Source organism: Cetorhinus maximus, chromosome 4, assembly GCF_964194155.1.
Source record: "Cetorhinus maximus chromosome 4, sCetMax3.hap1.1, whole genome shotgun sequence".
Lineage (NCBI taxonomy): Eukaryota > Metazoa > Chordata > Chondrichthyes > Lamniformes > Cetorhinidae > Cetorhinus > Cetorhinus maximus.
In genome coordinates this window covers 117,718,475-117,736,948 of record NC_135882.1, presented here as the reverse complement: position 1 = coordinate 117,736,948, position 18,474 = coordinate 117,718,475, and the positions used below count along the sequence as shown (strand labels likewise).

Here is an 18,474-nt window from a genome sequence, read left to right as displayed (position 1 = left end):
GAGAAGTTACTCTTTGCAGAGTTTGACAGGAGTCGTCCAGTACATCACGCAGAGCACTGAGTGGATCACTTTGATGCATTCTTCTAGTCTGTGGCTGGGATTCTCCGTGCCCGCCAGCGTGGGGCATATTTGGTGCTGTGAGTGGACAATATGGCGCAATCGGTTTCAAGACGTTGTGAAACCAGTTTGTGATCGTCTGCTCTGCCTGCGAATGGTGGACCATGTTCCCCGACATCAGACGTCGGGAACCTCATCGTAATACATCAGCATATCATTATAAGGCCAGCCCACCAGACTCATCCCCCACCCCACCCAGCTGGATCGCCCTCCCATGTCTGCGGGATAACATGCCAACGTGTTTCACAACAGCACATATAAGACGTGCACCTGGCGGGCTGCACTTTGCTCGAGAGTTCAAGGTTTGTTTGTCTCCCTTGCTTCAGTCAGCACTCACAGTCATCAGCGCCAGGCTTCATAGACAGCACTGCATCACTTTTGGGGGGCTTATGTGTAGGTCTCTATCTACCAGATCAGCCATCTGTAGGTGGCTTTTCAATGGCTGCAGGGCAAGGGCTTGCTTGAGGAAAGGTGGGAAGTGGCCTGAGGCATGGGAAGAAGCTGCAGGATGAGAGCTGTACTGGGGAAGGAGGGTATCCCAGGGTGTGTGTGGAGGCACATGTTGATCTGTGCAAGTGGCCTCACGATGGTGAGGGCTAAGGAGGCAGTCTCCAGAGGAGATGAGGCTAGATGGACATGTGAGGGTATGTGTGTGAGAATGGGTGGTGATGTCCCTTGAGCTGGCAGTGAGTGAGACGCCAGTGAATGTGTGATGGGCTTGAGTATGTGAGTTTAGAGTGATGAGATGGTTGCCATGCCCTGGCTGCATGGATGAGATCATTCTTCCTCTCTCTGCATTGGATGGCCAACCTCTTTTGTGCAGCACTGGCACTGACCACCGCTGCCATCACCTGCCAAGTTGGATTGGTGATGCCACGGCCTTCCTGCAGCCAGAGCGGAGGTAGAGGGTATCACGATGGGCCTCCAGAGCATCCAAATGGCATTCAAGTGATGTATCATTAAACCTGGGGGCTGCAGTCTTTTTCCCCTCTGTGGATATCTTCACTGCAGTAGTTGTGGGCTGGAAGCACTGAGATATAGTGCGCATGGCCCTACTTTTAACATGACGCCCGGTGTGATGAAGCGGCAAGGTGATGGCCCACCCGCCATCGACACAAGGAGTTTCCCGGGAATGCAAAAATAATGTGGTGGGTTTGGGACAATATGGCATGAAAAGCCGCCATCGCGGCTGGCATGTAAAATGATGTTTTACCTCACCGCTACCGAAATTAGAGCAAATCTGGTAGCCTCCTGTCTATCATTTTCCTCTATTTGCATTGTATAAATGATGACACTTTAATCCAGGTGTCTGGGGCTCCATTTATTGCTGCCATGACAGAAAAGTGGTATGAGGTGCTGAAAGGTGTAAAGGGATTCTACAGAGGGCAAATCCTCTGGAAAGATGTGCTTCCTTCACTGGCGGTAAGTTATTCAATGTTCCAGGCTATGTCTTGCATACATGTCTTAGCACAGGTATTTCAGGCTCCCTTCCATTCCATACTCCTTTGCCTGGGTCAGAAAGGTTCAGCTGAAACATTCATGGATCAGAAGATCCCTGACATTCATGGCATCTCCATGAACCCTTCATGGCCTGCACCATGCCTGGCTACCTCAACGTGCAGCTGAGGCACCTCCCTGTTCATTCTAGTCTCTCTCCACATCCACTTCCTCCTTCCTATTCTCTCACTTCCAGCTCTTGCTCCTCCCCTGTATCCTTCTGGAGGGCCATGTAATGGATAGTGCAGCAGGCCACCACAATGACTGAGAACCTTGCAGGGTGGTATTGGAAGGCAACACTTGACTGGTCCAGACAGTGGAATCGCATCTTCAGAAGCCCAATGGTCTGCTCAATAAGTGTCCTAGTGAGCATGTGGCATTGGTTTTATTGCCTCTGTGTCTCTGTCTGGGGCTCCGGCAGAGGGGTGAGTAACCATGGCTGGGATTTTCCAGCCCTGCCAGCGGCATGTATCATTGTGGGCAGGGTGGAAAAATTTGGAGAGTTTTTGGCCGCTCTACAAATTTTCCCATCCTGCCTGTGACAATGCCCGCTGCTGGTGGGGCTGGAAAACCCCACCCCCATGTCTTCAAGGAATGTCCCTTGTTGTGGTCACAGACCAGTTGAACGTTTGAGGGAGCGGAAACCCTTCCTGTTGATGAATCAGACTGACTGGTCACTTGGTGCCTTGATGGTCGCAAGGCATTGATAATGCCCTGTACTCAGCAATGGCAGAGACACCCAATGCCCTCTCTCTGTGAGGCTGCATTTGTTATGAAATGAATGTACTGTCAAGCTCTGGTAAAGATAACATCAGTGACCTGTGAGAGGCAGTGGTTTGCTGCCATTTGCAAGGTGTCACTAAGTTCTGCAGCTGATCCTTGGAAGGAACCAGAGATGAAGAAGTACAATGCCACAGTGACTTTGATGTATTGACAGAGCATGGTGGCCATTGCTGTGAGGTGTGGAGTCTTCAGTGGTAGATCATATGTTCAAGGTATGGCCTCTGTTGCTTTCCTGCCCCCTCTTTCCTCTCCTATATCCTCCTGCTGCTTGGGGTTTCAGCTTTCTTGCAAGGGTGTTGTTTCTCCTTGCCACTGTGTCCAAAATCTGACAGTCATGGTCCCATTGTCAGCTTCAGCTTTCCTTTTGAACAGGGCAGCCTTTCCCCCTGCTCTTCTGCCCCCACGATGATAGGGGTTGGGGGTTGGCGACTGTGATGTTCGATACCCGAGTGCTGAGTGCCCACTCTCCCTGCTACCTGTGTAGCACCAAGGGCACCTCCTTTCCAAATGTCAAGCTCCCTTTTGCCCTTGTGGCAAGATGTGATAAAGCAAGCATGAATAAGAAACCTGCTTGATCTCACCACTCTTATGGGGCCTGGGTAATTCCCCAGGATAGCCATGACTGGCTGACCATTCTGTACCTGCCACCCTTCAGCTGTCAACAGAGAGCGCATGAAACCCATGTGGCCCCATTCAAACTTCGAACTTCCTCCTCTAATAAGCTCTTATTGAGTTGCTGAAGTGCTTTAATTGGCCTCAATCAGAAGGTGGATGGGATTGCCCCACAGCCCTGAAAATTGCAGGCTCTGGGAACGCCTCTCAAAATGAACACACTGGTTGGTGCCGGCATTTTCTGGTCCCACCGCCTGCCTTCCCTCCACAGTGGCTATAGTGTATAATATCTACAAGATGCACTGTACCAAGTTGACACAGCTTGCTCAGCAGCCCCTCTCAAACTTGTGACTTGCACTATGTAGGAGGACAAAGGCAGCAGGGGCAGGGGAACCCCATCACCTCCACACCTCCATGTTTCCCTCAAAAATCCAACTTGGACACCTTGCTGTTCCTTCACCACTGGTGGGCCAAGATTCTGAAACTCGCTATCCAACTGCACTGTGGGTGGGCTGCAGCGATTTAAGAAGGCCCATCTGCAAGAGTGGTGGGGGTTGCGCAATAAATGCTAGCCTTGCTGAATAAATATGTTTTAAAGCAGACATTCACACAAATGGCATTTGTTACTCTCGTGAATTTATTCTATGATCTGGCACACAAATTTTATATTTCAATCTTTAGCATTCCTGTCACAAAGCTTTACATGGCAGGAGTACAGATCAAGTTTGAGGTTATCTGCCCTCGTGACTTTCTGTCCCTTACAATTAGCGGAACAAGTCATAGGGCGCGTGTGCCAGAATTCCCCATATACTCTTCCCCATATGCTTAGGAAATGCAGAAAACAAAACAAAAATAGCCCACATATTACACAATACTTCAAGCTACATACATTTATGGTCCAACATAGTTCTACAGATTGTAGAATTACTAATGGAGGTTTGTTCATTCCTTGCTGTGCAGCTTCAGTCAACAGGGAGCATGGAGGCAGAGAAGGCTTGTATGGCAGTTTTATTACATATAATTAATGAATTGACCAGGCAATCCCATTTCTTATACATCAGGTTCAGTATTGATCTAAACCGGTAAATCCTGTACAACCCACCAAATGGTCCCATACAAGCAGAAATAACCCGGAGTGTTTTATGCCATTGCATCTATACAGGTATTTCTAACTACCTTTTGGAAGTGCAGCATCTGTTAATTCCTAAGAGGATACAACAATCTATTTCTGTTCATTCACATCAATACACCTAAGAGTCCTTCTAATGTGCAGAGGATGATTTGAGAAAGAAAATCTTGCAATGGACTCTAATAACATAAAAGTCACTTTTGTTGAATGAATGCAGCAACTTTGGTTGAATGCCTTGAGAGAAAGCTAACTTAAAAGAGATTATTGAATGTTTTGGTTAAATGAATTGTCATGTAATGAAAAAGTACTTCTTTGTAGACACCGTGGTGAACAACAGGTCAGAAGGCAGTTGATAATGTCTTTTAAGAAAAACTACCATCCACCAGCTGTCATGATCCTGCCAGTTTGATTTTTGATGGGCCCTCAAAGAGGCCACAGCTTTATTAAATTGGGACCCTATGGTAAGACACCAACATTACTTTGAGCTACCAATGAAGCATTGATACTGGGTATAGAGCAGCCAAGGCAGGGATTCTTAAAGGAATTACTAGAGGCCACTTTGGAAATGTTGCAGTAATTTTCAACATGATACTTGTGGGGTCAGGAGGAACATTCACGCCCCATTAGGTCTGTTGTCAATTCTACTGTGCCCATCCCCTACCTCCTTCCAAGGATACCCACTCCCTTTAAATAAATACATCTGGTTTGGTTCCATGGAGACCTGCCTGCAACCCCTTCCCTCCTTAATTTATGAGCCATCTGTCAGCATTCAGAGAACACTGCCAACTTTCAGATCACATTCAAATGAGGTCTTACCATGAAAATGATCACTTGCTAGTGCCATCAAGTGGGCAGTGCAAGCATATCATACACTGTGCTATCAATGAGAATCTGATCCGCAGAAAATATATAATAATTAGAGATGCTAAACCATTACATCATACATCTTTTGCAAAGTCGTTGTTGAAAAATATTCGTGCACCCAATGTTTAAAATCAAAGATTTATTTCAAAGCAGTCCTGCTGTGCAGAACAATATAATCACGGCTGTTTCCAGTTAATGTGACTGAGAACTAGGCTGACTAGCCAAAGCCCTCAGCATGAAATATGATAGGTGCAAAATATTCGATTAGACAAAATTTACAGCTATTAACAAACAGGCCTATTTAACATACTTAAATCAGTGTCTTTTTTTGAAGGGACTTAATACATAGCAGCAGGGCCATAAACTGATAGACTATTCAGCATAGCTCATCATGGCCATAATTTTTATCAGGTGAGCGTGCGCCCAACCCGACTGAGCATGAAATGACGCGCGACGATGTCGGCTAAGCGTGTTGACGTCATCGCGCAGTCGCGCGATAGTTCAGTCAGCGGGCACATGCTGGAGCTTGCAGCATGCCCGCTGACAATTAAAAGGCCTATTAAGGCAATTAAGTTATCAATTGACTTTAGTTTTTCACTGCCCATTCAACTTAACGGTTGGCGGGAAGGCAAAAAGGCCAAGCGGCCTTTACATTTTTTTGGAAACCTGATCCAGGGTGGGATGAGGTTTCCAAAGGCAATTACAAATAAAATAAAAAATTTGCTTTTTAATTAAAAACATGTCCCTGCTCATGTGACAGAGTCACATTTTTGCTCTTTATTATTTCTTAAAATATCTCTTCATCTCTCTGAGGCAGTTCCGTGCCTCACGGAGATTATTTAGTGCTCTTTTGTGCATAAGCGCGAAATTTGCATTAGGCCTGCTCGCCCTCCTCCCCCCGCCCGCACAGCCAGCACTCAGTACTGCCGCTCGCATATCACGCTGGGTGGGCCTTAATTGGCCCGCTGGCGTAAAATCACGGAGCGCTGCCGATTGCGGGTGGCAGTCAGCTTCCCCACTGCCCCCGCCGATCCTGCACGCCAAGGGCAAAATTCTGCCCCATGTCTGCAACACAAATCCAAAACACTTGAAAGACTTAAATAGCAACATAGGAGTATAAAAATGACATTACAAAATAAGTGAAAAGTTAAAAGCTTATTGTTACAAAAATATACTCGTCACTTTGACTTAACCTGCTTTGAAATCTGAGGTAGGCAGAGAATTGCCTGCAATAGATCCTCTTTCTGCTCCTAACTGATACCTCTGGTGTCCCCCAATGATTCATTCTTGGTTTCCTCCTATTCTCATCTACATGTGAGATCTTCTGAAAATACAGAGTAATTTTTAGCACATGCACTGACAATACCCAGCTTTACCTGACCTCCACCTTTCTCAACCCCCCTACTATCTCTAAACAGCCAGTCTGCTGGTCTAACAACCAGTACTGGATGAGCAGAAGTTTCCTCCAATTAATTATTGGGAAGACAGTAGTCATTGTCTTCAGTCCCCATCATAATTCTGTTCCCTTGCCACTAATTCCATCCCTCTCTCTGGCAACTGTCTGAACTTGAACCAGGCTGCTTGCAACCTTGGTGTTATATCAAAACCCAAGATGTGCTTCCTATCACATATTTACACTCCAACTCTATAACATCACCAGGCTCTATTCTTTCCTCATCATGATCTGTTGCTGAAACCCTCATTCATGTCTTTGTTACCTCTGGATTTGACTATTCCTGTCTGCCTCCCATGTTCTACCCTTAGCAAATGTAAGGTGATTCTAAACACTGCTAGTCATCTCCTAGCCCGCACCATGTCCTGCTCAACCATCTTCTTGTGCTTGTTGATCTACAGTGGCTCCCGGTTTCGCCATGCCTCAATTTTAAAATTCTCATCCTTGTTTATAATCTCTTCATGGCCTCGCCCATCCCCATCCCTGCAATCTCCTCCAGTCCTACAGCCAACTGCCCCACCCTGTCGAGATTTCTGCACTTTGCAGAATTCAGAATTCAGGATTATTCCTTCCCAATTTTAATTGCTTCACCATTGGTGGCTGTGCCTTCAGCTGCCAAGACCCTAAATCCTGCAATTCCCTCCCTAAATCTTTCCTAATCTCTTAACTTTCTTTCCTCCTTTAAGACGCTCCTTAAAGCCTACATCTTTGACAAGGCTTTTGATAATTTGGCTGAATTTCTTCTTATGTGGTTCAGTGCCAAATTTTGTTTGATAACGCTCTTGTAATTTGTGACATTTTCTTATGTGAAACCATAGAACTATAGAGCCATAGAAAAGTTACGGTGCAGAAAGAGGCCATTCAGCCCATCATGTCTGCACTAGCCAAAAAAATAGAAAAAAGAAACTAGCCACTCATTTTTAATCCCACTTTCCAGCACCTGGTCTGTAACCTTGCAGGTTACAGCACTTCTGATGCAGGTCCAAGTACCTTTTAAATGAGTTGAGTGTTTCAGCCTCAACCATCAATTTAGGCAGTAAATTCCAGGTGGCCACTACCCTCTGGGTGAAAATGTTTTTCCTCATAGCCCCTCTAATCCCTCTACCAATACATTAAATCCATTCCCCCTGGTAACTGACCTCTCAGCTAGGGGAACAGGTCTTTCCTGTCTACCCTGTCTAGGCTCCTCATAATTTTGTACACCTCAATTTGGTCACCCCTCAGACTCTTCTGTTCTAAGGAAAACAACCCCAGCCTATCCAATCGTTCCTCGTAGCTGCAATTTTCAAGCTCTGGCAACATCCTTGTAAATCTCCTCTGTACTCTCTCTAGAGCAATTATGTATTTCCTGTAATGTGGTGACCAGAACTGTACACAAAATTCCAACTGTGGCCTAACCAGTATTTTATACAGTTCCACCATTATATCACTGCTTTTGTATTCAATATCTTGTCCAATAAAGGAAAGCATTTCATATGCTTCCTTTACCACCTTATCCACCTGTCTTGCCACCTTCAGGGACCTTTGGACATGCATCCAAGGTCTCTCACTTCCTCAACTCCTCTCAACGTCCTCCCGTTTATTGAGTATTCCCTTGCTTTGTTTGCCCTCTTCAAATGCATTACCTCACACTTCTCCAGATTGAATTCCATCTGCCACTTTTCCAACCACTCAACCAAACCATTGATATCATTCTGGCGACAAAGTTATCCTCTTCATTAACAACTACACGGCCAATTTTTGTGTCGTCTGGCATAAAGGTGCCATATAAATGCAAATTGTTGCTGATTTTCAATGTTGTGTAAACAGTTATTTGCAATTGACAGTAATCAGGTAGAAAACCAACCTTATCTATTCGTGTCAGTTACTGTGTATCCTCCATGTCTGATACATGATTCTCATTCTGAAAGTAACAGAATAAACAGAATTCATGAGACAAAAATAAAAAAAAACTAACAGAAGGCAATAGGGAAGGCCAATTTATTTAAAGATTTATTTAACATCACTTTTGCGATCAGTTACAAAATATCACAATTACTTTTGCTGATTTTCTCATTGTTATTTAAACAATTTGAAGCTATAACTGGAAGAACGGACTGGGAGGAAAAACTAAAACTGAGTGAGATAGAGCTGAATTAACATCGACAAGTGAAATGACAAGGTTTTGAAATATTCTGATTTATAGTTGCCTCTATTGCTTTGAGGATCAGATTTCAATTGTTTGTGGTGCATTTTTCTGTTCAACATTTTTCTGACTTTATGTCATACACAAGTAATACAATGACATTTTGAAAATGCCAAGTGCAAAACCAACATTATCGCAGGAGGTGCTTATAAACAGAGGAAAATGTTTTCCTAACAATTCTGTTGTATAATGACTGCATCTCTGCAAATGTTCATTCATCTCTCTTCACTATGCTAACACTTGCTACCTGCCAAAATTCAATAGCACAAATCTCAGTCTTAATTGTGGGGTTTGCAGTCAGACTTAATTCAGTAGAAGTTCCATTCCTGTGTGCTATGACGTCATTAACTTAATCCATTACCTTTAATTAATCTTTAGGAATATATCATTCATCCTTTAATATATACAATTTTCAAAATTGTGAATGATGCAGAATATTAAATAACTTCCATACATGATAGTTTCAGAGAGTACATTTAAAATCCTGCACATGTATGCAGTGTTCAGAACTATAGTGCACCAGGTTAGTTGGTTTAATATATTGCACACTAAAACTGCATCTGTTGATTTCATACAGTGCTGGGTGTAGAGTAATATCCAGACATCATAACTATACTGCCTGCTTACATCACTTTCTAATTGGAGAAAGGGGACCTCTGTGCCTATAAACTTAAAAATATTCACCGAGCTCCTCTCACTGATCTTGGAATCATGGTGGCATTTCTAATGCCAAAAAAAACAATGCAAAGTGTAAAGACAATCTAGCAAATCAGTATTTTCAATGTTAATTGTTAAGTTTAAAAGGTTGGCTTCATTCTGCCTCAGTCCTACTTTTCCAGGTGGTCCCACATCTAATAAAAAATGTTCAACTATTTTCTTTCATTGAAGAGTGGGTGAAGAGGGGCTGTGCCTGACGTCTGTGCTGGAGCCTCCTTACTTTTTATTTTGTAGTCCTCTTCCTTCCCTCTATCTACCTCTCCTTGATCAATTAGATTGAATGTAGAGGGAATGCAACTTGCCATTCCTCATCAGTGCAAAGTAAGCTGTTCTGCATCTATTTTATGTTCAACCAAAAAAAACTCTTGCAGCACCATGGAAATACAAAGTGTTATCTGACTTCAGTTGAAAATATTTCAATCTTAGGGTAGTTTCTACAGGGGTAAATTGCTGACTGCTTTAGCAACTTAGTCTGCCTCCGAACACCCCAAGATAATGGCAATGCCTCTTAAAACAATTCTAATAATTTACTATCTGATCACTTAAAACTTATAATGTAAAACATATATAACATAATGAAAATGCCACAGCCACATACTGATAAGTACACCCGCCTTCTGCTCCAAAATATTTTCACATAATCCTGACATTCTAAACTTAATAGTTTAGGAAATAATTATGCAGTCTTGCAAGAAGATATTCCTACTATACGGCTTGTAAACACATCTAGATCTTACCGTCTCATTGCTGCCATCCTCATCATAATCTTCTTCTACCCCATCAGTCATCTCTTCCCCATCTCCATCAACATCAGGGCCCCCTTCCACTGGTTCCTCTGTGGAGGTTTCTGCATTCTCTGATATGGATTCCTCATGTGCAGATTCTGAATTCTCTTCAAGCTGCTTCTTCTGTGACTCTATGGAAAAGGCACAGAATCATCACATCCTCTACCTCTTGTGTCCTCAGAAGATGCTTCAATAGAATAGATAATGGGGTTAAAGCACAAATGGTATGGCGCTGGAGTTTATCTTGACTCTAAGAAACAATCAAGATTACATAGTAGCATCATATAGTATTTACAGCCCAGAAACAGGCCCAAATGGTCAACGTCTGTGTTTATGATGCACATGAGCCTATTCCATCTTACTTCATCCAACCCTAGCAGCACATCCTTCTATTTCTTTCTCCCTCAGGTACATATCTAGTTTCCCCTTAAATGCATCAATGCTATTTGTCTCAACTACTTTATGTGATAGATGAACTTTATTTCACATATGAAGAAAAAAAATCACAAAGCTGGTATCTAACTCTTTCTCTGGCTTATTTCACTTGATCAGTTTATTAATATGCATTATGTCTAAAGTGGTTTTCCATTATTGCAAAGAAACAATCTGCATAATACATGTAGAAGTACTTTCATGAATATAAGTTCGATATTTTTAATATGGGATGTTAATAGATAACTTCCTTGTACTTTTTGTGGGAGGCAAACACGAAGACAATTCAGACAGGTGATTGTAAGAGAATTTGATTGAATTGACAGAGTATAAGTGAATGTTTCAGCTGGTTGAGCAGATTTTTGTGACGTATTCAGAGTAAATGACAATGAGCAGCTGCCTCATAACTGAATAAGTGACATTACAGTAAGTTGTACTCAGACAGGAGTTCTTTTGAAAACTTCAGAGGTACTTTGTAAATGATAGGAGTCACTGAAAGCATAAAGACAATGTGCTGGATTTAATGTGGCCTTTTGCAGTGGGAACCATATCGGCCAGGCCCAATTAATTGCGGCAGAGGTCCCGCTTCAGTTCCCAGTGATGGCAAAACCTCTCCCAGTAAAGTCGGAGGGCGGAAATGACTGTCGCGGGAATCCCGGCCACTGGCGGTGGGATGCCAATTAGGCTCATTAATTACAATTCAGTGGCAGCTCAGGGATTAAATGGGAGCCACACGGCTTTCCCGCAACTCCTGAAGACTGCCCTGCAAACACTGTTGGGTTTGCCAGAAGCCAACCAGTTGGGGGAAGGGGTTCTGCCGGCATCGGGGAGGGGGAGGGGCTGCTAAAAGCCAGCCCCCTGCCATTGCCTCAGATCTCCCTGGCAGACTCTCCTCCTGTGACCCTCCCCACCCTGCAACCACCATCCTGTCCTCACTCATCTGAGGCCACATTGATTCTGCGGTTCTGCTGGGTGCACTGCCAGCAGCTGTTACTGCCCCATTGGCGCTGACAAGCAATGGAAAGCTGTCGGCTTCTGGTTGGCCAGCAGCTATCGACAGGCAGGACTACAGCCACTGGGGTCCTGAATCCCGGGGAAGGCCCAACTGACGGGGAGGGGGTAGGGGGGGTTCCCGCTGGTTCTCCGACCGGTGGGTGAAGCCCCCGTCAGCCCAACTAAATCCAGCCCAACAATTAGATAGTTAGAAACAACTCCAAAGGTGCCATTGCTGAAGGCTCCTCAAATCAATGCTTCAAGTCTACTGGATGGTAAGTAGATGCATTTGAAGCATGCTAATCATTATTAATGATTATTATTATTTATTGTGTTGAGCATGACAGATAATTCTGAACCTGGAACATTTTGAATGCTTCAAGGCCTTTTAAAATTTCAAGTACATTACACCTACTATATTCTTCTTCAGTTCTCATCCCAAAGGCAGTTCCAACCCACAGCGCTGCAACCTACACCGTGCGTGGCAGATTCCAAATCCATCTCAGCTGGAATGGGAATTGAACCCTGTGCTGTCGGCACTAATCTGATATGCACCGGCCATCTGGCCAACTGAGCCAACCAGCCCCCAGTGAATCTGAGTTGCTGTGGCAAGATACAATCTTAGATGTATGTTGTAGCCTGGCCTGCCATTGGTGCATATTGGAAGGATTTACAAGTTGATCCTCAACCTGTTTGGCTGCGTTATGGCCATCAAGTCCTAGGCCGGAATCGTCCAGTCCCGCTGGTGGCGGGCATCATGGTGGGAATGAGTGGACAATATGGCGACAAGGCCAAGAATCGGTTTTACGCCATTGTGAAACCAGTTTGCGATTGTCCGCTCCTTCTGTCAATGGCAGGCCGCATTTACCACCGCTGCACACCAGGAACCTAATTTCAATCGTATAGCATCTCAGTATAAACCTTGCCTGCTGGCATCATCTCCCCACATTGGATCATCCGGGTAAGCTGCACTTCGCATGGGACTTCAAGGTTTGTTTGCCTACCTTGCTTTGGGCAGCACGCATGGTCATCAGCGCCAGGCTTCATGGTAAGATTACATCACTTTTAGGGGGACTCATGGCAGGTTTCTACCTACCAGACCAGCCGTAAGGTGGGGGCGGCTTTTCAATGGCTGCAGGGCTAGGGCTTGCTTGGCTAAGGGGGAGAAGTGGCCTCAAGCAAGGGAAGAGGTTTCAGGACGAGGGCTGTACTGGGGAAGGAGGGGCATCCCAGGGTGTGTGTGGAGGCACATGTTGATCTGTGCAAGTGGCCTCAAGATGGTGAGGGTTGAGGAGGCAGTCTCCAGAGGAGATGAGGCCAGATGGAGATGTGAGAGAGCGTGAGAGAATGAGTGGTGATGTCCCTTGAGCTGGCAGTGAGTAAGATGCCAGTGAATGTGTGATGGGCTTGTGAGTGTGTCAGTTTAGAGTGGTGAGATGGATGACTTACCTTGGCGGCACAGGTGAGATCATTCATCCTCTTTCTGCACTGGATGGCCGACCTCTTCTGTGCAGCATTGGCACTGACCGCCACTGCCATCGCCTCCCGAGCGGGAGTGGTGAGATTACTGGACCTCCTGCAGCCAGAGCGAGGGTGGAGGACATCAAAGTGGGCCTCCAAAAGACATTCCAGCGATAGGTCACTAAACATGGTTTTCAGGGCCATGTCTTCACCAGAGCAGTCCTGGGCTGCAAACATTGAGAACTGTGTGTGCAGCTGCAGTTTAGATATGGCACCCGGAGTGAGGAAACAGTGAGGTAACGGCGTGGCGGGTGATTCAGAGGCTGCCCTCCAACAAGATGACATGTTTCCTGTGGCTGCATAAGTAATGAGGTGGGAAGCGGACAATGCAGCTTGAATACCCGCCATTGTGGCCAGCAGGTAAAAGGCTGTTGTTCTCGCCCGCTACCACACTTGGTGCAAATTTGGGACGATTCGGTCCCTAGAGTGGGACTTGAACCCAGAGTTTCTGGCTCAGAATAACCCACTCCACCACAAGGCCCCCAAACTATCATAGCTACCTTGAGTATTCTGTTACTTCTACTCTTCCTGTTAAATGTATTATTTTCATATTTGTTCTTGTGAATTAGAATAACGTATAAGTTGGGGTGGAGATTTTGAAGAATTGTCTGACTTTGATCTTGCAAAATTCCTCAGGTAACTGAATGCAATGAATTGGATGTGTCGGTTCCAAGTCTGAACAAAAGTTAAAAGATATTCAGCTGTGCTTTATAGCCTTGTCGAGCAGAATTTTACGGCCTCTTCCGCCGGTGGGATTTTCCGGTCCCGCTGAAGTCAATGGACTTTTGAACGGCTCACAGCATTTTCTGGCCCTGCCCCCGCTGCAGTAGAACTGTAAAATTCTGTCCATCGTAACCGTTTTAATTATAGCTGATGCTTAGTATACCTTTAAGGCCAGCAGGAGAAGCTTCTATTTTGTAACTGGCCAAATTTCACACCATATTCAGAGCTCAGAACAATTTTCAGTCCTACTATCCGCTGTTGTGAAGAGTCTAAAGTTGTTCTGGAGGCCTTCCTTTTCACTGGTAAAATAGGCTCCTGGGATTGCGGTATTTGGGGTTTGATATATGCTTGGCAGATGCAATGGGAGCAGTTTAGGCATAGGTAACTTGACAGAATGGCTCAGTACTTAAGCTCCTTCTCTGTCTTCATCTTGCCTCTGAGCTTAAAGACTGAATAGGGATTACAGAAATGTGATCTGCCTTTGGTGATAGGAAGACATAAACTGATGTGTTATGGCTAAACTAGGAAGTTAAAAGGATCATCTGCTGAGTCATCATTCAGATTATTTGTTATTCATGAATTTGCCTCTGTACTTACTACTGGCACCCACATCAACAATTAAAAATATAATGACACACATCGTTAAGCCTTAAAGTATATGAAAACAGAAGATCTAGAAATAGGAATTTCACCAGAAAACAAGAATTTGGACAACACTTTAAAAAACAATGTACAAGTGTTTGATAGAAAGGGCAACAGTAAACAAGTTTCCTCGCAGAGATGAGGACAAAGGTTGTTTGACTGAGAGTCACGCATCAGCCGATTGGGCATGGGATGGCAGTCAGTTTTAAGTCTTCTTTAACTACATTTTATCACTTGCCAATTTATACACAATGTAAGTTGTTTCTCCAACTTAAAATAAAACTGTAGTTTCAGATATTTTGAATTAAATTGGGCACTAATACACTGGGATAATTGACACTATCAGCTTTATACAGGTTGTTGCTAAAAACTAAATAACTTAATGGAAGACACTTCCATTGTACTTGCATACATTTATTTGGGGTTTCCCAAAGGACATTATTGTTCCATTTGCTTAATGGTAATATGCTTCCACTTAAAGACTGGTTCTCAGAGCAGCAATGCCTCAGCAATGGAGGGGGACAAGCAGATTGACATAGTCAGTAAACTGGGAAAAGACATATAACTAAAGGATCAAAGAAAAGATAAGATAAACAAGTGTATCCCAGGGCCAAGTAGTACAAATCCTATGAGGATCCTCCAATCCATATAGAAAGGTGGCTTAATAACAATGGACAGGCTCATCCCAGATTTACACTAAGTGCGGTAGCGGGCGAGTAAAATGACGCTTTATCAGATGGCTGCAATGGTGGGTTTTCCTACCATATTTTCCCAAACCTGCCACATTATTTATGTATTCCCAGGAAACATGCCGTTTCCAGGGTGGGTGGGCTCCGATTCGCCCACCTGCCATCACCTTGCCGCATCATCATGCCGGCGCCACATTTAAAGTCCAGCCACGCGCACACATCTCAGTGCTTCCAACCCATGGCTGCTGCAGGGAAGATGTCCATGAAAGGCAAAAAGACTGCAGCCCCTAGGTTCAGCGACATGTCACTGGAACGCCTCTTGGATGCTGTGGAGGCCCACCGCGATGTCCTCTACCCTCGCTCTGTCTGCAGGATGGGGCAGCGATATGACCAACCAGGCTTGGGAGGCGGTGACGGTGGTGGTCAGTGCCAATGTCCTGCAAAAGTGGATAGCCAACCAGTGCCGCGACAGGATGAAGGTCTCATCCTTTCCGCCAGGTTAGCTCACTCTTCTCATCACTCTCAAATCACACACTCACAAACCCATCACACATCCACAGGGATCTCACACCTCAGGGGACAACACCGCTAACTCTCATACACACCCTCACATCTCCAGCAGGCTCATACCCTCTTGACCTCACGTCCTTATCCTGTCCATGGCACCGCACATCACACAAACATTCCACGCAGTGCCATGCTCACAATCTCTCCATTTGTTCCCATGCAGGAGAAGCCTCCTCACATCAGCAGGGAGAGGTCCCAGACCGGAGCTGGAGTGGCCCACATTAGGTCCCTCACTCACTTTGAGGAGCATGCCATCGCACTGACTGGTGAGGATGGCAACCATGCCTGCGGCGACGGTAAGGTCATCAGTGAACCTGAGGATCTTGCACCACATTATCCCTCTCTCAATGCAACTGTGAGTGCTCTCTCTCCTGCTTTTGAATCTGCTGCCATGCACTAATTATCTCTACTTTGTTTCACAGTAAGCTCTGCCAAGGGACCAACATCCTCAGCCTGCCAGTCCCTCAGCTCCACCCACGTCCTCATCTGCAGCCAAGAGGACACCTCCTCCATTGAAGAGGTGTGTGTGTGTGGTAGGCCTTTCGGAGCCTTGTGCAAGCACTCTCCCACGCACACGGATCCTTCACGTTTCACACTCATCTCAATGTCCTGAGTATTTTCAGTGCTGCCTGCTGGGGTTTGCTTTCAGCTGTCTATCTGAGCTGACCTGCATCTCTGCCCACCCGCTGATCATATTCCCACGCAACACATGATCTTGCCCACCACGACTCTCGTTTCACTTTCGACTTAGCAAGCATGGTCTTGATTCAGTTTTTTGTGCACTCCCCCATCTTTAACCCTCCCCAGTCACTGATTTCCTCTCCCCCATCACAGTTGACTGCACCACCCCGGCATCACCTTCCACCTCCCCTCCGTTACCTACCAGCCACAACCCATTTCCTTCGGGGGTATCCAGGTGAACGTGTACATTCCGTTCCTTCCTGACAATCCCACCCCCATCCACATTCACCTCCCTGACCTCCTCCATCCCACCCCCAGGGTCCGTGTCTGCCTCCGGGTCCCCACCAACCACCCTTATCGTCCCTTCTATCACTACCATCAAGCTCTCACCCTCCCACCCTACTGCCTCACTCTGCCCTCTGTCATTCTCACCCTTCCTCCATACCACGCCCACCCTCAGTTCGCTCCCCAGGAGACAGACTTTGAACCATCTGACCCCTTCCATGCATATTCACCTGCAAATCACCCCCGCCCCCTCACGCCCCTTCCCTCTTCCGGAACAACTTTCCACCCAGAACTCCTACACCCCCGGAACCCCTTCTCACCTCTGCAGCCCTTCCCCCTCTGGATTCCCTCCCCAGTCCCCTAGTCCTCCCACCCCTCTGTACTCCACCCCCCACTTAGTCTGTCCCACTTCTTGACTCCTTCCTCTACCCTCACCTCTTCAGCCACCCTAAGTTCCTCCTCCCTATTGACTCTTTCCTCCAGCCTTTCCTCTTCCTCCAGCTCACTTCTTCCTGCAGCCTCTTTCTTCCTCCAACATTACTGCTACCCCCTTCCTAGCTCCTTCCTCCACTCTTACTTCTTCCTCAACCCTTACTCCCTCCCCTCTCCACACCCCTTCCTCCCCATGGACACCCTCCCCTCTCCGCACTCCTTCTCTTGCACATTCTGCTCCTCTTACACCTACCTCCCGAGTTGCAGTCTTCTCTGATACCCCTCCTCCCCGCCAACCTCCCGCCCTGACACTTTCATTCCCCCCTCCCAACCTCCCTCTATGTGACACCTTCATTCACCCCTTCCTAAACTCTCCTCATCCTGACACCTTCATTTTCTCCCTCCCAACCTCCCCCTATCCTGACGCTTTCATTTCCCAACCCCAACCTCACCCCCACAATACCTTTTCCTCTCCCAGCCGATCCTAGCCCTTCCTCTCCCACCCCTCGACTATCATCCATTGTGAGCACCAACTGTGACTATACAAGTTCCGTGCGCTGCTTCGCAGCAGAGCCATGTTCATGAGAATCCACCCGGCATGCCATGGACGTTCCTCCCGTGTGCCGTTGGTGTCGGGCTCCAGCATCTTCTGCTTCTCGGATGTCTGTGATGTGAGCAAAGCCCTGGTGGTAAGCCCTGACTTCTGCATGTCACACTTGCCAAGATGTGTTTTACATCGGCATGTTTTCCCGCCGATGTGGACAGACGATCCAGCTGGGGGGTCTGATTCCGGCGGGCAGGCCTAATAATGATATGCTGATGTATTACAATGAGGTTCCCGATGTCCAAAGGCAGGAAACGCTGCCGGCCAGTGGGGGGGCTGAACGGACGATCGCGAGCTGGTTTCAGGCCGTCGTGAGACAGATCATGCCATGTTGTCCACTCACGTCACTGAACACGCCCGACACCAGCGGGCACGGAAAATTCCGGCCAATGTCTTGCAAATGAGTTGACCTAGTTTTACTTGCAGAAGTGTCCTGGAGATGACTATTATTCTTGGAAACTCTAGGCCAATGCTCCTATTCCAAAAAGATAATCTTACATAAAAGAAGCCAATGGATTTCTATAAACATAATAACCGCTGAAGTAGCCTGGTCTCTTCTAGCTGTTATTCATCACAACTGGAACAGACCATGCTACTTTCAACAATGACAGTGTCCATCTTGTCGAATGACAAGATCTTAGAAGGTCTTGACAGTGAGAATGGCCAGGCAGAGAAGATAACAGTCAGAAATAAAAATGCACATCATAAATATCAACATATAAACATTGACCTTAGCTGTAACCTTTTGCTAAGTTAATCTTGA

At 46.0% G+C, this 18,474-nt stretch overlaps 1 protein-coding gene across 5 annotated transcripts in view; it reads right to left on the bottom strand.

Moving 5' to 3' along the window:
* Positions 1-18,474, bottom strand: part of LOC144679833 (RNA-binding Raly-like protein) — a 1,075,847-nt gene that overhangs the window by 110,958 nt on the left and 946,415 nt on the right. For all 5 annotated transcript variants that reach the window (XM_078540665.1, XM_078540664.1, XM_078540668.1 and 2 more), the window contains 2 exons: positions 10,095-10,273; positions 8,302-8,358 (listed from right to left, as the gene is read on the bottom strand). In XM_078540665.1, the coding sequence (XP_078396791.1) occupies positions 8,320-8,358; positions 10,095-10,273 (218 nt within the window). In that variant the 3' untranslated portion in view covers positions 8,302-8,319. The remainder of the gene's footprint in view (positions 1-8,301; positions 8,359-10,094; positions 10,274-18,474) is intronic.